General features: G+C 43.2%; 1 protein-coding gene across 7 annotated transcripts in view; it reads left to right on the top strand.

Annotated features, from left to right (window-relative positions):
* Positions 1-24,968, top strand: part of LOC135115026 (anoctamin-8-like) — a 127,675-nt gene that overhangs the window by 27,102 nt on the left and 75,605 nt on the right. For 4 of the 7 annotated variants that reach the window (XM_064031459.1, XM_064031469.1, XM_064031494.1 and 1 more), the window contains one exon: positions 17,006-17,050. The exons of the other annotated variants lie outside the window; for them this stretch is intronic. In XM_064031459.1, coding sequence (XP_063887529.1) covers positions 17,006-17,050 — 45 coding nt within the window. The remainder of the gene's footprint in view (positions 1-17,005; positions 17,051-24,968) is intronic. 7 annotated transcript variants of the gene reach the window in all.

Raw genomic sequence — 24,968 nt, 5'->3', positions numbered from 1 at the left:
TTCAACACATGCAACGTGACAAGCCATGACAAGGCGTGACAAGGCGTGACGGAACTGTTTATCATCACCACGGGCCTCACGTCACACACGCCCAGCCTGGTAGGGTACACTATCCGTACCCCAGCGCCGTGCAGCATGCGGTATACGAGCAGCCGTGGCAGGGTCATCAGCGGCCTGCGCTCTTCATCAGGACAAAGCACCGGCTCCTGGCCTGCGTTGCCGCCACCACCACCGCCAGGCCGGGTCATCTGGTGCGACACGCTGCCTTCCCACGCTCGCCAGTGCCTAAGTCAAGGCGTGCCTGGATTCGTGTCTTGCTATTTGCCGGGTTTAGTTAGTGCACTTAGCCGTGAGCCGAGCCAATCATATGAGCTGGACATTCTTATAATTTCTGTTGGCGAAATATGTGATATAAGAGAAGGAGGAGGAGGAGGAGGAGGAGGAGGAGGAGAAGGAGGAGGAGGAGGAAGAGGAGGAGGAAGAGGAGGAGGAAGAGGCGGAGGATCTCGAGCAGCAACAAGAGGGGCGGCAGAAAATGGAGGTGTGGAGGAGATAGGGCAGGAGTTGGAGAAAGAGGAAGAGGAAGAGGAAGAGGAAGAGGAAGAGGTGGTGATAGCGGAGGGGAAGGAGGCGCGGGGATGGAAAGAAGTAAGATACATCATATCAGAAAAAAAGCCGATCCTTTGCCGCCATCGAGAGGTAAGCAGGAAACTTCTCTTCCCTCCCTCCCCTCCCGGTCCTTTTCCTCCCCCCCTCCCTCCTTCCGCCACTCCCGTGCTGCGCCGCCATTCCTTCGCCCGAACAAAGCCTGTCACGGGAATGAAGAGAGGTAGTATTGCTATTTTTAAAAATCTCTCTCTCTCTCTCTCTCTCTCTCTCTCTCTCTCTCTCTCTCTCTCTCTCTCTCTCTATCGAATAATGATGTTGACAGTACTATTGATGATGACAGCAATAGCAGCAACAAAATGATGATAATGATAATAGTAATAATAATAATGATAATGATAATGATAATAATAATAATAATAATAATAATAATAATAATAATAATAATAATAAGGAAATGAAGATGAAGAAGACAACAACGACAACAACAGCTGCACCACCACCACCACCACCACCACCACCACCACAACTACCACCACAACAATACCACCAGCAACACACCACAACCACAATCACAACACAAACAACCAAGCCTCACCATCACAACCACCACCACCACCACACCGCCGCAAGTGAGACAGCAGCAGCAGCGGGCAGCGGTGTTGCGGAGGTGGTGGCGGTGGTGACGGCAGTAATGAGGGTGGTGATGGTAATGGTGGTGATCGTCGTGATAAAACTAATAACACTGCCAACACTGATGCTCACGCCGCCAACACAACTGACTTTTGCTTCTAATTTGCAAAACCCAGACATGAAGGGAAGACTTACCAAATAACACAGGCACTTTAAAGAATTGTGAAAACTCCTACGGAAGGCTTTATTGGTGTAAAGTTTAACTCTTGCATTACTCCGGGCAAGTTTCGTTTCATTCCGCGTAGGAGAATTTTATTAACCTTTTGCTTGCTAAGAACACTGTGGCCTGTATTCTGAAACGCATTGTTCTCTCATCAGTATTATTTTCAAAAGCTACAGAGGTGACTAATTGAATTTTTAAGGATATTTCATTCCTAAGATGGTACAGTCGCGGTTAAAAGTCTTGTAAGCTGCTACCACCACCTCCACTGTGTTTAATGTCTTCAATCAATCTTACGTCCTCGCTGGAATTAGCATCCATTAGTTGTCAGGGTTTGTAACACGCATCAAAGGAGTCATCATGAAGGCAAACCGCTTAAATTAGTGGAAAAGAATATTGCACGTGAACAAACTTTTGGCCCCGACTGTACATGATCCTTGTTAAACTACCACCAGAATCACGGGAACATCCTTGGAATCTCTAACGACTTCCACTAGAGCTTGTTAAAAGAAGTTGAGCTCAGACGCCGAGACATTTGGGAATATGGAGCTGGGACACGTTTCATTCGAGCAGCCTTGTATAGTTTTAATGAGCAAAAAAAAAAAAAAAAAAAAAAAAAAAACAGAACTACAGACACTAAGTGGTCTTAACAACTCGACTACCTCTTTGCTGCCAGTGTTATTCGCTGTGATACTTGAAACATCATACTCTGAACTTCCACTACCAGACTATTTCATCAAGCTTATTGAGAGCCCAAAGGAGGCAAAATGTTGAGTTTAAGATGATATTTTTGTTTTATTTATTGAGTTACACATTGTCATCATCCATGTTTTGATGTGCCCTATGCTGAGTAAACAACGGGTGGGAATTTGTCAATTGTGAATTTGTCAATGGTACAGGAATACCGGTCTTTTTACACTTCCATCTCCAACTTGTCAAAATGTCTCAACATTATCATTATTATTACTGCTAGCAGCAACAGCAGCGGCAGCAGCAGTAGTAGTAGTAGTAGTAGTAGTAGAAGTAGTAGAGTAGTAGTAGTAGTAGTAGTAATAGTAGTAGTAGTAGTAGTAGTAGTAGTAGCAGCAGCAGCAGTAGCAGTAGCAGTAGCAGTAGTAGTAGTAGTAGTAGTAGTAGTAGTAGTAGTAGTAGTAGTAGTAGTATCTCTGTATCCATTCAAACGTCTTTTCCAGTGTTCTTAATGTTACAAGCGAGCCACCACAGCAGTGTATGAGTCACGTCTGATATACATTCCGTGTACAATAACATTTTCTTCAAGAGTGATTAAGATAATGATACAATAATACTTTTAATCGTGTCAATAAGCTTGGGCAAGACTCTTCCGCCGTTTGTGAAAACCACAAATTGGGGAACGACCGCCTCCTTTCACTGTTAATGGCACAAAATATCTCATTTTGACAGTCGTAAGCCATTTTTACTCATCAAAATATTAAACTAGAAGCAATGAAAAGCTTTACCGAGATTTTCGATGATACTCTTGATGTGAGGGTAGTATTTCAAAATCCTCTTCTAAACTTACACAAGGCCATTATATCAATGCTGAGGAGGAAGGTGTAGCAGTCGACGGGTTGATAAGGCAAGCGACGGAGCAATGTCTCGGGAGTGTCAGCCGACTAATCGAGGAGCTTATGAAACAAATCCTTTAAACAGTTTTGGAAAAGGCAGCTTATCAACTTGATTGCAATTACTTAGCATTGAAATGACTGTAATATTTCGCTCACATACTTCTTTTATATTTCAGAATTGCATCATTTCCGCTAATGTTGCTGTGTTGTATCAATTTTTTAAATATTTTTTACACACAAATACGCAAATGTTGGTAGCGGGTAACAGGTGAATGCTGGTGACACAAATAGCAAGGCGTTTGCAGCATTATTCAAAAGTCGCATGGATATGTTTTGTTTACTTTAACGTTTGACTCTTCACGTGGAAGCCGCTCAGTGTGTTTGATTACGAAATGTTCGCCTGAAAACAAATTAAACACCGCGCCATCAAACACACTGACGCCTCACACTCGTCCAGCGCCACAATGACACTGGCAGGCAAACTCTATCGTATTCAACTTTTACGCCTGACCCCTTTACAAATCATTAAATGGCTGCCAATTTCTCCGCATTTTGTCCATTGCTTCCTACGAGAAATATTGCCAGATCACCACGGAAGTTCAGCGCACAAACGAATCGCTTCCTTGCGCAATAAATTCAGGTGAGAAGGATGAGTCGGCTCAGTGCTGTTCTGCTTTATGGAAACATGACCAATCGTTCCAAAACACATCAGTGATTTACGATTTACGAATGTCGAAGCCTCGCGACTGCTTCCATTCCGTTTCAAATCTCCACGGATAAGGAATTACGAGTTTTGCGTTACGTTGCGCTCTTAAAAAACAAGGCCGAAGACAGTGGAGCTTATATCTTCCAGTGTTGCCGGTGGGAGATGCTGTCAGGTGAGAGATGCAGCAGTACAGTGTCACGTATGAAGATGAAGTAACGTTAGCTGTTCCCTGTTTGAAGGTTCTGTATTTCCTCCTTCTTATGAGCGGAACTCCTTCAAGAGGGAGGTTTCAAGACACTTGTCCTCCAATTATGGATGACCCTTTTTGACCTTCCTTTTGGGACTGGCACCTTAGTTAACCTTTATTTCTCTCTTTTTATTTCCCTTAGCCGGTGCCTCTCTTGAATGAAATACATAACGAAAACAATTACAGGATTTAGACACCAGCTGCGTAACTTTAATTTTTATTTACTCTATGTACTGGGACTCTCTCTCTCTCTCTCTCTCTCTCTCTCTCTCTCTCTCTCTCTCTCTCTCTCTCTCTTTTCTGGCAATACTTTTTACAATGTTCCATGCTCTCTCCAAATTCATCTCCACGTTCGTTCCTCTTTCTTTCAGTTTGTTTATCTGCTCTTCATCTTCCCCGTCACGTCTTCTTTCTTTAGTGTCTATTTACTTTTTACTGCTTCATCTCCTCCTCCTCCTTCTCCTCTTCCTCTTCTCCTTTCCCTTCGTCTTACTCACTTTTGATTGCTATTTTATCTCCTTTTCTGCGTGTTCATATTTCCCCTTCTCTCTTTTTTTCTTATTCTTCTTAGTGTTTCATATATTTTCCAGCATTTTCCTCTTCTTCCTTCTCCCTTCTTTTTTCCTTTTTTCTTCTTATTCTTATTACTTCTTTTCCTGCGTCTTCTTATTTTTCGTCCTTCTTTTCTTCTTCTTCTCCGAATTTACTTCTTCCTACGTCGCATTCATCTTTTTCTACTGTGTCTTTCTCTTCGTCCTCTTTTCTTTTCGTTTTCTCTTCGTTCTTCTTACGTATTTCTTTATTTCGTATCCTTCTTTTCCTACCATGTCTTCCTTTATCTCCTCTTTTCTTTTTCCTCTCCTCTTCATCTAATTGGTTCTATTTCTTATCATCCTTCTCACATTACGTTTTCGTTTTCTTCCTCTTTGTCCTCCTCTTCTTTCGTTTTAATTACTTCCCTCTACTCAGCATCATTCTTTTCACATTATGTCTTATTTCTTCTCTTTCCTTTTCCATCTCTTTCAGAATACGTTACCTTATTTTCATACTAAGTCTTCCCTCCCTCTTCTCTCCCTTTTCCTTTCCCTTTAAGTTATCATTCTCACCAATCGTTTCCCCTCTTCTCTTCCTTTTCATTTGATCTTTATTCAAGTTATCCTATTTCCGATCCACCTTCCCCTTTTCCTCTTCCTTTCCGCTTTCCTTTAACTTTATTCCTCATTCTTTCTCCTTCGTCTAGCAGTTCTTTCTCTTTCTCGTCTCTCTCTCTGCTCGGTCCCAGTTCACCTTTCTTATAATGTTGTCGACGTGGGGATCATGTGGCGCTGTGACGTAAGATGGGGACGCACGAGAGAGAGAGAGAGATGGAGGAGGGAGAGGGAGAGATGAGAAGGAAGGAGGAGGGGAAGGGGAAGGGGAGAAAAGAGGGGAAGAGGGCGATCCGTCAAGGAAGAGGAGGAATGGTCTGGGTGGAAGGGAGGGAAGGCAAGACAAGCAATGAAGGCCAACAAGACGGAGTTGAAGGGAGAGGACAAGAGAGAGGACAAGGGAGAGGACAAGGGAGAGAACAAGTGGAGACAAAGCAGAGGCAAATGAAGAGAGACAGGAGGAGTGAGAGAGTTTTAGGACGGATGTAAAAATGTAGGGAAGGAAGGAAGGAAGGAAGGAAGGAAGGAAGGAAGGAAGGAAAGAGGAGAGACGAGGGAGAGAGGGAGGGAGGGAGGGAGGGAGGGAGGGAGAGGGAGAGAAATGGTGTGTGATGATTCTTTTTTTTTTCTTTCCTTCTTTTCTCTTCATGTCATGTTTCGTTTTTATATTCGTATGTGTGTGTGGGTATCTCTCTCTCTCTCTCTCTCTCTCTCTCTCTCTCTCTCTCTCTCTCTCTCTCTCTCTAAGCGTAAAAGTTTTTGCCTCACCTTTCTTCACTATTACCACCATGAAAGAGATAGAGAGAGAGAGAGAGAGAGAGAGAGAGAGAGAGAGAGAGAGAGAGAGAGAGAGAGAGAGAGAGAGAGAGAGAGAGAGAGAATTCATACCCCGTTCAGAGCCTTTTCAAGCACCATCACAGAAATAACGCCTGAATACCTGCTGTGTCCTGCCTCTCTCTCTCTCTCTCTCTCTCTCTCTCTCTCTCTCTCTCTCTCTCTCTCTCTCTCTCTCTCTCTCTCTCTCTCTCCGCCTCGCTGCCTAGACTCCCTTTCTGCCTTTCTGCGTGCACTAATCTCCTCCCACTCTCCTCTCAGTCCCCCACGCAAAGCAGAGTTCGTGTTTTCTAAATTATCTAGAGTCACAACACAGTGCTGAGTCTAATAAGTCCCTGTTGTGTCCTTAGTGTCACTCCTCTGTCTTGCCTCGTTGTGTTTGTCTTCATGTGGGTGGGTTTTTGTGAGTGTGTGAGTGGGAAAGTGTTTAGTCAAGGGTACGAGAGTTAATGACGGTGCTAATGAAGGAAAAGTGTGTTGAATGTGTTTTGTGGGTTGTTGTTATGTGTGTGTGTGTGTGTGTGTGTGTGTGTGTGTGTGTGTGTTGTGTGTGTTTCCGTTGGTTTGGTCTAAGTGTTGATACTATTTTTTTTAATTAGTTATCGTTCCTTTTCTTTTTTTTTTCCATTCATCCATTTTTCACTCATTAATTTTCTTCGCTTAGTCTGTGGCGATCCTATCATCCTTTACAGTATGATTTCCAGTGCCTTTTGTTTTCATTATTTTTCATCACAGTATTTCTTTTTATTTTACTAGTTTTCATTCTTTTTAAATTTTCTACTCTTTCTCATTCAATAAAATCACTTTTATCATCCATTTTCTTTTACCCAATACCTGGCGACCCTTCCACCCTCCACAGTACAGTTTCCAGTCTATTTTTTCCATTAACCTTCCAATTAATCCATACACTTTTCATATTCACTTCCTTCATTCCATCTTCACCCTATCACGTTCCACAGTATGCGGTAGAGTGCGCTATTATCCCAGCGGCAGTGCAGAGGGGGCGGTGAGCTGTTAACTACATTACGGCGCCCTCAGATCCGGGTGGTGGGGTACGAGCATTTATATTCCCCACGTGCTGCAAAAGAGGGCAAAAAAAACAGGGAACCGAGAGACAGCGGGAGGGAGAGAGGGGACGGTGGATGCTTTCTCTCTTCTGCGCTTTTCTTTCCCCGGCAAGACAAAGCATGGTGTCTTGTCTTGGCTAGCGTGTCTTAAAGGAGATGTCAGTCTTGTTGTAAAGCTTCCGTTTGTGTCTGTCTGTCTTTGTAATCTGTTTCTTTTTTCTATAGTTTGTTTATGTGGTGTCTGCCCGTTTGTCTGTCTTTCTATTGTTTTTTTTATTTATTTTTTTCTCGTTTGTTTATCTGCTAGTTTGTTTTGTCTTTCTTCCTGCTTTGTCTCTGATTGTTTGTGTTTTCAAGTTAGCTTAGTCTGTTTTTGTTTGTGTTTCAGCTGTTTGTTTTTATTTTCACGTCTCTTTATCTGTCTTTTGCGTGTGTCCTTGTTTATTTTTGTCTTTTTCATATACCTTTCTGTTTGTCTTTTTTTCATATACTTGCCCATTTTTCTTTCTTCCTTTCATATATCACCAGTTTATTTGATTGTCTTCACGTCTCTATCTGTCTTTTCATGTGTTTCTCTTTTATCTATTTCACTTTTCAAGTCTGTTTATCTGTCTGTATTTTCAAGTCAATATTTATCCTTCTATCTAGCCTCTCATTCCTCTGTTTATTTGTCCGTCTTTACATGTCTCTGTTTATCTCCGTCTATTTTTTCGTGTACCTCTGTTTACTTATCAATCTTTGTGGCTGCATGTCCGTTTTACAATTCCCTCTTCCGATTAATTTGTCTGTATATCTATTCATATCTTAATCATCTGTCCCTCTGTCTTTCTATGCATTTGGCTGCCTGTTTTATTTTTACCAGCAATTCTCTCTCTATCTATTTTCCTGCACATCTGTCTATCTCTTCGTTTTTCGAGTCTCTATCTATCTCTCTATCTATCAATCAATCTATCAATTTATCTGGCTGCCAATTTACATGCCTATCTATTTAACCAGTAATCCTCTCTATCTATCCACCACCGTATCTGTCTGTCTATCCACTTATTTCTCCATCTCCTCGTCCATCCGTCCCTTCGTCAGTCTGCATTTACGCATGAAGGTGTCGGCGTGTATTCGTGCAGCTTCATTTCCTTGCAATATCTGACTTATTTCTGCATCCGCGTCCCGCCCCGAGCCATTACCTGCCGGCGATGGGAATCAATAAAACGATGACTCAGGTAAATGGAAAGACCATAATTAGTTCATGTTTACAGGTGATGGATCGAGGTAGAGAGAGAGAGAGAGAGAGAGAGAGAGAGAGAGAGAGAGAGAGAGAGAGAGAGAGAGAGAGAGAGAGAGAGAGAGAGAGAGAGAGAGAGAGAGAGAGAGAGAGAGAGAGAGAGAGAGAGAGAGAGAGAGAGAGAGAGAGAGAGAGAGAGAGAGAGAGAGACTTTTATCTTCGACTCCATTTCTTCATTTCTATTCCACTTCTCTTCTGGTTACTTTTCCTTTTTCTATTTATCTGTCTATTCATCTATCTACTTATCTACTTATCTATTTATCTATTTATCTATGTATTTATCTACCTACGTATTTATCTCTCTACGTATCCACTAACCTATCTACCTATCCATCTATTTATTTAGCTTTCTATTCATCTATCTATCTACGAATCTATCTTTCTATGTATTTACTTACTTATTTATCTGTCATCCTACATATCTACTTATCTATCTATCCTTCTATCAACCTATCAATCTATTTATATATCTATCTCTCCATGCATCCGTCCCTCCATCCATCCTTCCTGACGCAGCCGCGCCGTCAGCGTCACGCCTCAGGTCAGGCGTGATTTATGACAAACTGCTGCCAGAGTTGGAATGACGCAACGCACCTCGGGCACCAAACTTTTATTGTTTTAAAACTCATTAAACTCTGCGCTGCGTTCAAGCCTGAGATGAATTCCTTGTGGCTGCAGGTGTTGTGGTGTGGGCCTCGATCGTTTGTGTCGGCCAGTGCATGCATAACCTAACCTAACTTAACCTAACTTAACTTAACATAACTTAACTTGACCTAACTTAACCTAACTTAAGCTAGCCTAACCTGACCTAACCCAACCTAACTTAACCTGACCTAACCTGACCTAACCTTCCTATCTTAACCTAACCTAATCTAACCTAACCTAACCAATCCTAACCTACCCTACAGGCCATTGCTGCGTTCTCTATTTCCCTTTCTTTATTTTCTTCCTCTGATTTTTTCTTCCCCTAATTTCGTTTTCCTTCTTTTGCTTTTTCTTATTTTGTTTCTCTTTTCTTGTTTTTATTTATAGTTCGTTTTCCTTCTTATGTCTTTTTTCTTCACCTCATTTCGTATTTCTCTGATTTTATTTTTCTTCTCCTTATTTTTCATTTCTTCTTTTCTTGTTTTCTATCTTCACTTCTTTTATTCTCCTTATTTCGTCTTCTTCAATTATTTTTCTTCCCCTTACTTCGTCTTTCCTCTTTTCTTATTCCGTCCTTATGTGATGTAGGATCACCACACATGCTGGTCTGTACAACTCACAATGGGGGAAAACAATTAGTGGGCCTTTTTCTACCCTGATTTTGTTTTTCCCTTGGTCCCATATGCATTAAAAACACTAATGACATTTCCGAAACTAAATTAATCTATGTTTTATAAATCTTTTTCCTTCACTAAATTAATCTATGTTTAAGAAATCTTCCTCTTTTACTTGCTTTTGGAAGAAGCAACTCAACCGGCATTTTTTTCCTAATTTTGTACCTTTGCTTCCTTCACGCGTAAAAAAAAGTTAACTTGACTAACTTCTTAACTCCTTGATTGCTAATGGCAGTGTGCCGCGTCTTACTTAATACGCATCATGCTACACGATTTTACTGAGCCAAAGTAAAATTATTGGCACCCGAAGCCTTGAATTATTTGATAACCTCTCTTGCTGTCACTAGTTAATTTTCCAAGGCACTTTTTAACGTGTGAATAATAAAAAAAATAAAGATTGCTGATTCTATATAAAAAAGTTAAAAATGAGAAGATTCACAAAAGATGAATTTAATTTTAGAGATGTTCCGTTACTCCTCTGAAACAGTTCAAGTCATAGGGAAGAGAGAAAGAGAGAGAGTAAAAAAAAAAAACGAAGCTGGCATAAAGTTCCAGTGAAAGGGATGAAAGAGTGAAAGTACCGGTTATATTTTGCATTAGTGAGCTGTCCTGAGTAAGAATGGAAGAATACATAAAAAAAGGCAAATAGTTGTAGAGTCTACCAGTGGAAGGCATGGAAGAGTGAAGGCACCAGTTAATTCTTGCATTAGTGAGATGTACAGAGTAGTAATGGAAGGAGAAAAAACTGAAAAAAAAAAAAATGCAGTTGCAGAGTTTTACCAATGAAAGGCATGAAAGAGTGAAGGCACTAATTAATTCTTGCATTAGTGAGGGCAGAGTATTAATGGAAGGAGAAAAAAACAGGAAAAAAAGGTGAAGCTGCAAAGTTTTATCAATGGAAGGCATGAAAGAGTGAAAGTACTAGTTAAACTCTTGTATAAGTGACACAGACTCTTACGTTGCACCAGACTATTTTATCAAACTTTAGGAAAGGCCATGGCAATCAAAAGGTTGATATTCACTCACCGACGAACCTCTGAACTTTGCATAACTCCTGAATACAATATCCCCCCAAAAATACACAGCTTTTCGAAAACATCATTAAACTTTGCATAATTAGTAACTGTCCTCCATTTGTCGGGGATCCTGCTTTATGGAAATGCGATTGGAAACTTAGGACAACATTTATCATCATTCAGTATTCAACCATTTCACTGCCAGTCAGTCCTTCACATAACCACCTACAACTTTTAAAAACCTTATATCTGTACAACACTCTCTTAAACACGTATTCTGCAGCTTACCGAAGATGAAATTAACTTCATTTAATTTTTCTTTGTCCACGCAAACAAGAGACGATCCAGCAAAGGTTAACAAATTGATGCGTTCCCAACACTCCACAAGGCTCTGATTGGTGGCGTGTGAGGGGAGTCTGCGAGGTGCGGGTGAGGCTCCGACTATGCTGGTATGACTGTAAAGAATGGTGCGTGAGAGAGAGAGAGAGAGAGAGAGAGAGAGAGAGAGAGAGAGAGAGAGAGAGAGAGAGAGAGAGAGAGAGAGAGAGAGAGAGAGAGAGAGAGAGAGAGAGAGAGAGAGAAGGGGAGGGAAGGGAAAAACATGAAAACCGGAACTAGACAAACAAAACAGTTGTGTGTGTGTGTGTGTGTGTGTGTGTGTGTGTGTGTGTGTGTGTGTGTATGTGTGTGTGTACAAACGTGCCTGCCTGTCTGTCTAGTAGTCCCGCGGCGGCGCACACACACACACACACACACACACACACACACATACACACACACCATCCTGTTTATGGCAAGTTGAGTGAGCCACGCATGAAATATTAATTGCTTTTCAAACGAGTGGTGTCTCCCGCGGTGATGGATCGAGAGGCTGGAAGGAGGAGGAGGAGGAGGAGGAGGAGGAGGAGGAGGAGGAGGAGGAGGAAGAGGAGGAGGAGGACATGGTTACCACACCCACCCGTATTGCTCATGATGGATGGTTCCTATTTGCAGGAAATCAACCGTGTCTTCCTCTCCCTCCCTTAACACTCCTCCCGTCCCTCCGTCTCCCATACGTCACTCTAGGCCTTCTTCCATTCCCCTCTTAAGCTCCCTTCTTCATCCTCTTAAGCTCTCCCGTACAGATCTTCCTTTGCTCTTTTCTTTCAAGTTTCCCTAATGTATCCTCTCTTCTCTTCCTCTCAAATCTCTCCAGCGCTCTTCTTCTTCCTTTATTTTCTCTCTAATGCCACTTCTCTCTTCTTCTCCCCCTTTTGGATTCCTCTAACGCCCATCTCCTGCTCTCCTCCTTCCCATCAGGTGTTTCTCAGACTTTCCTCTCCTCTCTTCTTTCCTCTTTAACACTCCTTTTCTTCCCTACCTTTCTCTCGTTTTCTCTGTCGTCTCTCCCTCTTCCTTTCCACTTAAGTTTCTCTATCGCTCCTATTCTTTCCTCCCTACATTCCTTTCTTATTTTCCTTCTCCTCTCTTCTCACCATTTCCTCACGTTATTCTAATTCTCCTTCTCCTCCTCCTTCTTTTTATTCCTTCAAACTTCTCTAACGCTCTTCTCCTCCACTCCCTTCATTCCTCTCTAATTCCTCTTCTCTTTCCGCTCCATTTCCTCACGTCCCTCTAACTCTCCTCCTCTTCCTCCTTCTCCTTCTCTCCAAGGCTCTCTTTCTCCTTCCCTGGCCTCTGTTCTCATTCTCGTTCCCTTCAAGCCTCTCTTTCTCCTTCCGTGCCCTCTGTTCTCTTAAGTCAATCTAACGTTCCTCCTCTTTTCCTCCTTTTCCTCTATCACTCCTCCTCCCTCCCTCCTTCCTCTAACACCCCTTCCCTCCCTCCTCCCATATCCCCCTTTATATAGACCCTCCCCTCCCGTCCCAAGGCCTTCACCACACCCGCGCCATCTCCTCAATCTTCCCAAATCTTTTTCACCAACTTCCTTCTCTGCCATCGAGATTTCGAAAGAATTCCCCTCCTCCTCCCCTGCTCTCTCTTCTCCCATCCTGTCCCTCTATGCCTCTCTTAAACAAAATCCACTTCTCCCGCCTCTCCCCATCTCTTTCTTCCATTAAAAATACCTCTTTCTCTCTCCACATTACCATCTGGAAATCCACTGACACACAGTCACACCCACCCACACACACACACACACACACACACATACACACACACACACAAGTCTTCCCAGTCCACGCCCTGCAAGAAATCAGCCTCCCTTTCCTTCTCTCCCACGTTAAAAATATCTCTTCCTTTCTACATTACCATCTGGAAACCCACTGACACACACACACACACACACACACACACACACACACACACACACACGTCTTCCTAGTCCACGCCCTGCAAGAAATCACCCTTTCTCCCTCTCTCTCATAGTAAAAATACCTCTTCCTTCCCACATTATCATCTGGAAACCCATCCATACCCACTCACACACACACACACACACACACACACACACACACACACACACACACACACACACACACACACACACACACACACACACACACACACACAAGTCCTCTAAGTCCACGCCCTCTAAGAAATCAGACGAGCCTCCTTTCCTCCCTCCTCCCCTCCTTCTCTCCTTCCCCTACAAGAATCCAGACGCCCCTGCTCGTCGCCACTTGCCAGGGAAGGAGACAGGGGGGATGCCGGCGCCTCTCCTGCCCCCTCTACTCCTCCCTTCCCCTCCCTTCCCCTCTGTGCCGCCCAGACCCATTATGATAAACGGCCAGATACGGTGAACAAGAGGCGGTGGAAGACGGGTAGGGGTTAACGGAGGTGGAAGAAGAGGAGGAGGAGGAATAGGAGGAGGAGGAGGAGGAGGAAGAGGGTCATTACACACCCATCAGGAGAAGCAGAGTGGAAGGTCATGTTGGGGAGGAAAGGAGGGAAGGAGGAAAGGAAGGAGGAAGAGGGAAAGGAGGGGGGAAGGGAAAGGAGGGAGGGAGGGAAGGAGAAGGAACAATAGGGTAAGAAAGAGGTCAAGAAATGGAGGAAGTAAATTATGTGGTTGAGAGAGAGAGAGAGAGAGAGAGAGAGAGAGAGAGAGAGAGAGAGAGAGAGAGAGAGAGAGAGAGAGAGAAATATCACACACCCGCTCCCAATACACACACACACACACACACACACACACACACACACACACACACACACACACACACACCAATCACTCATTAAACGACCGAATCACTCAATCACTCATCAGCCAATCAGCGTCCGTTTCTTGCCTTGATGACGTCATAGCGGCTGTCCATTTGTTGACACTCGATCAGCTGACCGTCAGAAGCGAGAGGAGGAGGAGGAGGAGGACGAAAAGGAGGAGGTTGGCGGAGTAAGGCAAGAGAGAGAGAGAGAGAAAGAGAGAGAGAGAGTTCCAGTCAGGCCGATATGACACGTCTCTGCTGAATAATACGTCAATCGAGGCCCTCACTAAATCACGGTGCTTGGTAAAGAATTGCGTGTCACCGCGAGGAATTAACACGTGGGTGGGAATTCATAATAAGCCCTAAAGACGGGGGAAAAAGAGATCGCTTGCTTCTTTCAGTGTGGGAAATTAGATGCCGCTCTGTGATGGAAGGGAGGGAGGAAATGTAAATAGTAGTAGGGTAGTTATGGTAGTGGTGGTGGTGGTAGTAATAGTAAAATCATTATTAGTAGTATTAGTATTAGTGGTACTCTTTCACAACGAATGGATAAAAGGAGATTAATAATTGAAAGAAGAGAAAGCATCAGTGGTATCTCTCTCAATCAGAACACAAGAACATTAGGAGACTGTAAGCGCCCAGGTGACGTACACGAGGCAGCTCCTGAGTACCCCCACACCACGCCACACGCCAACCTTCCCTAGAAACTACTGAATAAAGGCGGATAAAAAGGGAGAAATATGAAAAGTTGTAACGGGCGAGTCTCAGAACGAATAAGTAAACAGAGAATAAGTTAAGGTATAAAGTAAAACAGAATAAGAAAGAAAAGAATGTGACAAGTCCTTCAGTGTGACGTTGAAGAGGAACACGAGTACAAGTCAAGAAGGAAAGTGAGAAATACAGAACGCGTCTCCGAATGAATGAGTAAGAGGAAAATAAGATAAGAAGCCTAAGAAAATTAAAGAAAAGAAAAGTATGTGATAAGTCTTTCAGTGAAGAAGAACAAAACAGCTATGGAATAAAGAAAGTGATAAATATAGAACTAATCTGAGAATGAATAAGTAAACGGAGAATAAGAAAACAGGTAAAAGAGAAGGAGAAATATTTGTATGACACTGGCATGTCTTTCAGTGAGGCAGAAGATGAACACGACTACAATTGAAAAAAAAAAAAAAGAGTGACAAATATCAAGCTCGTCTGAGAATGAATGAGTAAACGAGAATAGGAACAGAGATGAAAGAAGATTAAAAATAAGAGTAGTTGACACTTCTTTCATTGGTGGAGAGGAACAAGTGAAGAAAGAAAATAAGACACATCAAAGGCGTCCCAGAATAAATGAGAATAGGAAAAACAATAGAGGCAAAAGAGAGTAAGAGGAAGAGGAAGAGATGACTCCAGTGGGCGCATTAAAGAAAGTGAGAAACGCCGAACACATCTCGGAACGAATGAGTAAATGCAGAATATGAAAAGAGGTGAAAGAAAATGAAAAAGAAAATGATGTTTCTAACAGGTCTTGCATTGAGGCAGAAGAGAAACACGATGAAAGACAGTGAGGAATAAAAAGAGACACGAATGTAGCAGGGTGCAATAAACACGTCTTGAAGCTGTCACGTTAGCGAGCACCACTAACAATTTAAAAATGAAAAGGATGCAAACTTACCAACACTCCGATATGACACAAGAGGTGAATGACGGAAAGAAAGAAAAATAAGAACAACTGCCTTACAGATGCACAATGAAATGATGTGTAATAACGAGTATCACTAATAATAAAAAAAAAGGAAGAAATGCAAAAATAAGCACCCTCGAACATAACACAAGAAGTGAGTGATGAAAAAAAAAAAAAACAAGAATAAAAACAGTTGTGTGACAGACATAAGAGTGAGAAGACAAGGGAATGGAGGGGTCTTTAAACAAACAGACAATAACACGCCCAGACGAGTAATGGGAGCGAGATGCAAATGAAATCACACAAGCGAACACAAACAGAGCAAGTTTTAAAAAAGGAAGGAAAGAAGAGATAACAGAGAAGACAAACGTAATGAGAGAGAGAGAGAGAGAGAGAGAGAGAGAGAGAGAGAGAGAGAGAGAGAGAGAGAGAGAGAGAGAGAGAGAGAGAGAGAGAGAGAGAGAGAGAGAGAAAAAAATTAAAGGAGCCAGACAGACGTAGGTACGCTAAAACAGAGGAAAAAGACAGGAGACAGACAGATAAACCTATATACCTTGAGACAGACAGGCAGCCAGACAGACAGACAAAGAAAAACGGACAGATAAACAGATAGAGTCAAACAGCAGGACAGATAGACAGACAAACAAAAAGAAAATATCAAGACAGACATACAGACAGACTGACAGAGAGACATACATAAAGACAGACACGGGAATGAGAAAGGAACGGAAGAGGAGGGAAGGAGGGGAGGGCAGGGGGGGGAACGAGGCCAGATAGGTGAGTAAGCGGCGGAAACGTTTACCTGGAACTAAAACTTTGTCCGAATATTTACACACACCACCTTTTTATTTTCTTCCCGTGGGCGGCAGCGGTGGTGGCGGCAGTGGCGGCACGGCTCAGTAGGGCAGGGCAGGGCAGGGACTAGGGACGGCAGGGGAGGGTGGCGGACAAGGAGGCAGGGAGGGAGGGAGGGAGGGAAGGAGGGAAGGGGAGCTTTAGTCCTTCCAAATGAGAGAATCTGTCGATATTTTTCTCACTCACATATGTAACATTGTTTTCGCATCGTGAGGTTTGTTGTTTCGTTTTGACCTCACTACATTAACCCCCCCCCTCTCTCTCTCTCTCTCTCTCTCTCTCTCTCTCTCTCTCTCTCTCTCTCTCGCTCTCTCCAGTCCTGGTGTTACTCCTGGCGGCGACATTTATGATAGCGCCCCCCGGGACAGCCACACGGGTCGGCGCGGACATAAACATGGCCACTCCAGACAAAAATACAGGGAGATACTGCACGCGGTGTCGCTCCAAGGTTTATTTACACACGAGCCGCGCTCCAGAACACAATGGCACGGAAATTCGTAGGTACTCGCAACGCAAGGCCACCAGAAACACGTCATGCAGCAAAACAAGACACTAAATAATATGCAGTAAACAAAAAAACTGCCCTTCTTGTGTCATTTCCTTGCAGTGACTCATTTGTTTGAAGGCAGTGCATCTGGAACTACGGTATTTTCTTACTTACCGTCAATGTGTTCCAGAGTGGACCGCAGCGGCGACCATTCCAGGATGCGTCCAGCTGAAAGGTAAAAGAATGTAGAATAATGATTTGTTTGCATGGACTTGCCCTGACGTTTAATATCCGTAAAGGAGAATGATTACACTTGGCAGAGGGACAATGCTTCACTCGCTTGCACTGCGGCAGAGGTGACTGGCCAGCAATGAAGGTCTGGGGCATGTGCAGGGTTACCACACTTCTAGGTTTTCGGGGACATGTACAGACAGTGGTGGTGACAAGTCAAGTAAATGAGGGCTTGGGACATGCACTTGTCTGTCACGGTTACCACTCTCTCAGGTTATCGGGAACATGTACAGTGGTGGTGAAAAATCGAGGAAATGAAAGTTTAGGACACGCGCATTTGTCTGTCAGGGTTACCACACTCCCAGGTTATCGGGAACATGTACAGTGGTGGTGAAAAGTCGAGTAAATGAAGGTTTAGGATATGCAAACTTGTCTCTCAGGGTTACCACACATCTAGATTTTTTGAGGACATGCATAGTCGCTGTCGGAAGTTCTGTAATCTGCCGACACTCACTTCCATTGTGCTTTGTGCTTTACCTTAACCTTAAGTCCTCTGGTTTTGCTTATTACTAGCAGATTCTTTGATCAGAGGACTCAAGACAGAGGGAAAGCACTAAGCACTGTGGAAGTATGTGTGGTATGATGCTCCACTACTGCCTATGACCGTGCCTCTCCATGGTTCCATTAATAAGATCTCTGCGAAATTTGATTAATGGCGGATTATGAGCCAATTACAGAGCTTAAGACAGAGAAAACACCAAAGTATGCGTGGTATCTGACTCGATAACTGCACATGAAGTTCTTCCACGACTCCATTAAAAAAAATTCTCAAAACATCAAAAATATCAGGACTGGGGTTAATTTTCTCGCGAAACTTAAAAATAATATTTCGAACATTCATTGTATAGATGAGAGAGAGAGAGAGAGAGAGAGAGAGAGAGAGAGAGAGAGAGAGAGAGAGAGAGAGAGAGAGAGAGAGAGAGAGAGCGAGAGAGAGAGAGAGAGAGAGAGAGAGAGAATAACATTTACCTCATAAAATGGGTAAACAATAAATAAATAAATAAATAAACAAATAAACAAACAAATAAATAAAAACATTATCTCTCATAAATTCAGCAGCACGGTCTGATTAATTGGTGTCCGTATGTGTGTTCACTAGTCTAAAAACAATATGAGCTTCACTCCTGTCCATGATTCGTGTTGCCAGCGTGTCTCTTGCCCTGCTGGTGCCGCGCTGTATTCCCTGAGTATTCACTTATAAAGAATTATTCCTTGATTAGTTGTTGGGACTTCCTGGTGATCATGCAAGTGCGAGATAAGTAGGTGTAGTAATTATGTTGGGGAATATAAGTTTGTGCTGCCGGATGAATAAATTTTCCGAGTATACGAGTGCAAAGAATTATTCCTTGACTACTTAGCCGGTTTTCCTTCCCGCGATTATGTAGTTTTGAGGATAAGTAAGGATAAGCGTGTGCCAGAAAATAGGTTTGTGTTGTAAATTGTGTCAAGCCAGTTTTCATCTTCACGGTTATGTAGTTCTGAATATAAGTAAGAATGAGTATGTGCGAAAAAATATGTTTGAATTGCAAGATGTGTCAAACCTGCACGTTTATCCCTTCATTGCTTTTCGTTCCTTTCTACAGTCCATTATTCCCGATCCAGGCATTCAGGTTAACCAACGGTGGGTCTGGTTACTACTTGGATGGGTGACCGCCTGACTAGCCTTTATCGCTTCCTATAACTCCTTACACTAAATCCATCTATCCTTCATCACTTTCTACAGTCCTTCAGTCACATCTCATTATAATTTATTTTCCTATTCCTTTTTAAATCACTCCGCCCTTCACCCTTTCCTTCATTCCTTCAACTCTGTCCTACTACCTTGTACACCTTTCCTACTATCTCTCAACACCATCTCACCCCTTCACTCTCCATTTCAATACCCTTCATCTCTTCTTTAAGTTCCTCATACCCATCACACTACCAGTCATCTTATTCCTTCCTAATCCCCATCTCACAGATCTGCATTCATTCCTACATTCCTTTTCAGTCCCACTCCATGTCTTGTCCCTCCAACGACCGCTCAGAACCATCAACATCCCTTCTGCTCCATTATGCCTTCTTGCCCCATCTACCAGACTCATCTCTCAACCCTTCCTACATTCTTTCAGTTCTCTCATCGAACATACCCATATATATATCTTTCAACACCCCTTCAGCCTCATGCCATACCTTCACCTCCCGTCCAACAGTCTCTTCAGGCCCATCTCTTTAACAATCCATTGAACTCCATCCTAAGCCTTCCTGTCCCATCCAACGGCCTCTCAATTTATTCCACGGATCCCCAACCCGACTCTCACGCTTCCCTTCAGTCCCTCCCGGCATCTCACGGCCCATCAGCTCATCCCACAGGCCATCCCTGGACCATAACGCCACTTACGACCTCTCTGCGTGCGTTGTAACTCCACATCAGTATTCATCTCCGCTCCCAAAACAATTCCCACGCGGCAACCTTCCGGTCAACATGAAAAGGCAACAGGTCCTGGGATACTGGCGAGCTTAACCTGACCCTACCATTCTTATTTTACTTATTCCAGCAGTCTCAGATTAACCCAGCGTATCCCAAATTACCCTAGAACTGCCCAGATTAACCCAATACACTCCAAAGTAACCCATTATATCGTGAATTAACTTAGAACGCACCAAACTAACCCAGGACATCCCAAACTAATTTAGAACACCCTGGACTAATCCAGCGCATCTCAAACTAACCCAACACTTCCCAGACTAACTCAGCACATCCAAAACTAAGCCAGAACGCTCCAGACTAACTCAACACTGCCCAGACTAACACAGAACACCTAGAACAAGGCCATGACACTCTAAATCCACGGACACGGAACGTTCTCTAACAAATCCAGAAACGAAACTAGTCCTGTACTTTCCAGACAAACCCAGCACATCTCAAGCAAACCAAATACATAACAAGCAAACAGGAATTTAACAGGTTTTTCCTCCTTATTCTTTGTCCCCCTTGTTTTGGTCTCCTTAAAGAAAAGAAACAGTACATTTCAAACAAACCCAGTACACTTTAAAATGAGCCAGTGCACACGCAAAGAAACGTGAAATATCCCTACCTATTTAATCTTGGAGAATCTTCAGTAACCTAACACACACTCAGAGACAAACACGGAACACCTGCTATGTAACAAACCCAGCACATTCCAATACAAAAAGCCAACCCCGGCTTGCCACTCGCAACACAAACAAAAGCAACGGATCACTACCAAATCCATGATAATTAAAAAAGTCCCACGCGAAACAAATAGATGAATAAGCATAAAAAGAAAGAAAGAGAGAAAAAAAGGGGTACAGAATTAAAGGGAACGCAGCCAACAGGAAGGACTCCGAGGTTAAAACTGTGCTACGACCCACAACGCAACGCAACGCAAGACATGCACGCAACACACACACACACACACACACACACACACACACACACACACACACACACACACACACACACACACACACACACAAAAGGTACACTTCTAGCAAACACACACACACACACACACACACACACACACACACACACAGTCTCACGTCCTGAATAAAGAGGGCAAGATCTACATACATCCAGGCGCTACGTTCCCTCACTCCAGGTGGTCGGGACTTGCTGCACTCGCTCCCCATCCATTTGTGTCTTGCCTGGGGTCCTGCAAAGCTATACCAACACTACCACCACCACCAGCACCACCACCACCACCACCACTGACACTGATACCACTTTCATAGTATAACATAAAAAGAAAAGATGGTGAGGGATGAAGAAGGATGGGTTAAACTAACACTACCATTACCACCACTGTTTGTCACCATTACCAGCATAGCGTAGCGCGAAAAGGAAGGCTGTTGAGAGATGAAGGACAGAAGTTTAAGAGCCATTGTTATCACTACCAGTACCATAACTTAACGTAGAGAGAAAGAAAAGATGGTGAGAGGTGAAGGATAGAAGTTTAAGAACCACCACGACTAACCACTAGCATCACAACTATCACTTATGTGTGTTATAGTTTCATAGGAAGGTGTTATGAGGATTTCCAAGGGTGTTTTCAGGATTCCAGTGATTTTTTAAAGAAAGTTCTACACTGTCAGTGGAATAAACACCATCACCACCAAAGACATCACTATAGCCGTCACCACCAAAGGAAATTGATAGAGATCTAAAGCTTCACTACCACTATCACCATCACTTTCACTGCCATCATCGCCAAGGATAGCGAAGAAGGCTCACCACTATCACCGTCACTGCTACCACAATCACCATCATTAAGGAAAGTAGATAGAGGCTTAAAATTTGACCACCACCACCACCACCTTTCCCACCTTCACCACCATCACGATCACAGCATCACCACTAAAGAAAATAAATAGATGCTTAAAGATTCACCGCCACCACCAACACCACCACCAACACTCCTACCACAGCCATCACCACTAGGGAAAGGAGATAGAGACCTTAACCTTAACCAGCACCACCACCAGCACCACAAAGGATGATAATAGAGAGACACTATAAACTAAGGAAGATAGAGTCTCTGAATATTCCTCGCTATAAACCTTGACCACCACCACCTCCACAATAACAGTAACCCCCGGCAGACAGAGAGGCGTCGAGGCAGGAGCACCACCACCCCCACCACCACCACCACCACCAGAAGCAGCTCCTTGCACAACACCACCACTTTATTAGTAATCCCGCCTGCCTGTGCCACCGAAGTAATCTGGTCGTGATGAAACTAACAACGCATAACAAGGGACGGATAATCTCACTCGCTCACTCGTGTCCTCGTATCCTCTCCAATTAAATACATAAAAATAAACAGGAAATGACGTACCTTGGATTAATTTTCGTGTTCCAGAAGGTTTCGACGTCTAATTTCAACTGCTCGTGTCGACTCTAATTAGGTGCCCCTCCCCCCCACAAAAAAAAAATAAATAAATAAAAGAAAAAAATATATAAAAAAATAAATAAATATACAGAAAATGACGTACCTTGGATTAGGCTCTGTATTCCGTCAGGTTCCGGTGTCTGATCTCGACTACATTCAAGAAGCTCTAGTGGCGGTTATTGAGATTTACAAAGGTGTTTCTTTGTTTGATCTCAACTACTCGTATTGACTCCAATTAAATACTCCCAAAAAATAAACAGAAAATTACGTATATTAGATTAGTCTGTTATGAAACTTTTCGTCATCTGATCTTGACTACTCTTGAAGCTCTATTGGGGGTTATTGAGATTTCCAAGGTGCTTTCAAGTTTCCAGCGATAGTTTAACAAGGCTTCCACACTGTTACTGGGAAATCTCATCCCGACTTCTCTTAAAATGCTCTAGTGGGGGGTTATTAAGATTTGCAAGAGTGTTTTCATGATTTCAGTGATAGTTCAACAAGGCTTCCACACTATCAGTGGCAAAAACACCCATAAGAACACGTACAATCACACTTATGGTCTTTGAAAACCAGTCATTACAACCAAGACGTTCAGTAAATGCCAAGGTCTGAGAAAGAATGAAACTTGTATTGTTTTTCCTCCTCTGTAGCCTTTGAAAATCAGCCCTTGCGAGAGACCAAAACGTTACCAAAGAGCCATAGTGTGGGAAAGAATGGACCGTGTATTGTTTTTCTTGCTTATTCACTCACGACTCCTAAAGTTTCCGTTACGTTCAATCCCTGCCCACTTAAAGTTTACGTGATGTTCGAAGTCGAAACTTATACAACCCATAATGGAGACACGAGCCTGGGAGGAAAGGAGGGAAGGGACGGAGGGAAGGAGGGAGTCTCGTGGTCGTATCCTCAGGTGATCGTTGAGTAAACAACCCCCCTGAACCGAGAGTTTTCACCAAAGACAACAGATCTGAGCGTATCAGTGACTGCGAGAAAGATAAATAGATGAGTGCAAGAGAGAGAGAGAGAGAGAGAGAGAGAGAGAGAGAGAGAGAGAGAGAGAGAGAGAGAGAGCGTGCGTGTCTGGTCGAGACAGCAAGGGAAGCAGAAAGACGAGCAGTTAGTATGACGTATGAATATTAAAGTGAATCTCTCTCTCTCTCTCTCTCTCTCTCTCTCTGTCTCTCTCTCTCTCTGTCTCTCTCTCTCTCAGCCTTCTTCTTTGCTGTCCTTTTCTTGTTCTCAGTAGTTCCATGGGCAGGTCTGATGTGATGTAGCCTTTGTATCTATGTAACTCTCTCCGTCTAGGGAAACAATGCATAGAAGCCAGAAACAAGGCAAATAGGGTACTAGGATTCATTTTTAGGAGTGTTAAAAGTAGAAGGCCGGAAGTAATATTAAAGTTATACTTGGCGCTGGTCAGACCTCATCTAGACTACGCTGTGCAGTTCTGGTCCCCACATTACAGGAAAGATATAGGTCTATTAGAATCAGTACAGAGGAGAATGACTAAAAGGATACAGGGGATGAGGAGTATTCCTTACGAAGCGAGGTTGAAGCGGTTAAATTTACATTCTCTAGAGAGACGTAGGTTAAGAGGGGACCTGATAGAAGTCTTTAAGTGGTATAAGGGTTATAACAAGGGAGATGTAAGCAAAATTCTTAGGATCAGCAACCAGGGTAGAACAAGAAATAACGGGTTCAAGCTTGAAAAATTTAGGTTTAGGAAGGAGATAGGAAAAAATTGGTTCTCAAATAGAGTGGTAGATGAGTGGAACGGACTCAGTAATCATGTAGTTAGTGCTAGGACACTAGAGAGCTTTAAGAGAAGATTAGACAAGTTTATGGATGGGGATAGCAGATGGAAATAGGTAGGTGTGTTTCATACAGGGACTGCCACGTGTAAGCCTGGTCGCTTCTTGCAGCTTCCCTTATTTCTTATGTTCTTATGTTCTTATGTTCTCTCTCTCTCTCTCTCTCTCTCTCTCTCTCTCTCTCTCTCTCTCTCTCTCTCTCTCTCTCTCTCTCTCTTTATGGAACACTGAAGTAGCTCACAAGTCAACAAAAGCAATCACCACATTTTCCACAAGACTAAGCCTAAATTGACCATTAAGCTCCCTTTCTTATCCCAACCCCCCATCCTGCCCCCCTTCTCCCCCCCCTCTCTCTCTCTCTCTCTCTCTCTCTCTCTCTCTCTCTCTGCGCGGGAAGACCGGATGAGGGAGCGCGTCGTTTATTCAGCCTCAGGTGCGCGACTCAGGTGTGGCCAGTAATTGCACGTGTCAGTTGCCAGGCGTCTCAGGATCACAGGAGAGAGTGGCGCTGACGGGGACGCTACGGACGACGCCCCGAGTGAGAGAGAGAGAGAGAGAGAGAGAGAGAGAGAGAGAGAGAGAGAGAGAGAGAGAGAGAGAGAGAGAGTTTAGTGGAAGGGGATTAATTATTGACTGGAAAGATGACACGTAAATAAAACTCAACTTGTGGTAGGTTATTTGGTTTATTTATTATTTATTTGGTTTCTATTTATATTTGGTGCAGTTTCGTTCTTTGTTCGGTCGCTCGCGTGTGTGTGTTTATTAATCTCTTTTATTCATTGATTCGTTTACTAACTCGCTGTGTTTTGTCTATCAGCTTGAAATATTATGCGGCACGTGGACGATTTAGCACTAGTATTATTCAAACCCAATTTCCTTCCCCCTTTGCGTTCTGTAAACATTCAATAACATGCATGATTCCCTCCCCCCCTGTCGACACCACCATGCCAATCACCCAATGGCTTGTATTCTCATAACATTCCGTCGTCTTACCTCGATATGTTTGTGCGGGTTCTAGTAGATTTCAATTCCCTCACTGTCATATGTAACAATAAGTAATACTTAAGGCGGTGTAGGAAGTCTTTATAAGCACCGAAGGAAGAAAAGAAGGGGATTCAAAGACTAGATTCATCAGTAACTAGTTGGTGTGATGTAAAGA

Source organism: Scylla paramamosain, chromosome 2, assembly GCF_035594125.1.
Source record: "Scylla paramamosain isolate STU-SP2022 chromosome 2, ASM3559412v1, whole genome shotgun sequence".
Classification (NCBI taxonomy): domain Eukaryota; kingdom Metazoa; phylum Arthropoda; class Malacostraca; order Decapoda; family Portunidae; genus Scylla; species Scylla paramamosain.
Note: the sequence above shows the minus strand (reverse complement) of the source record. Positions and strands in the feature narration are given on the sequence as shown.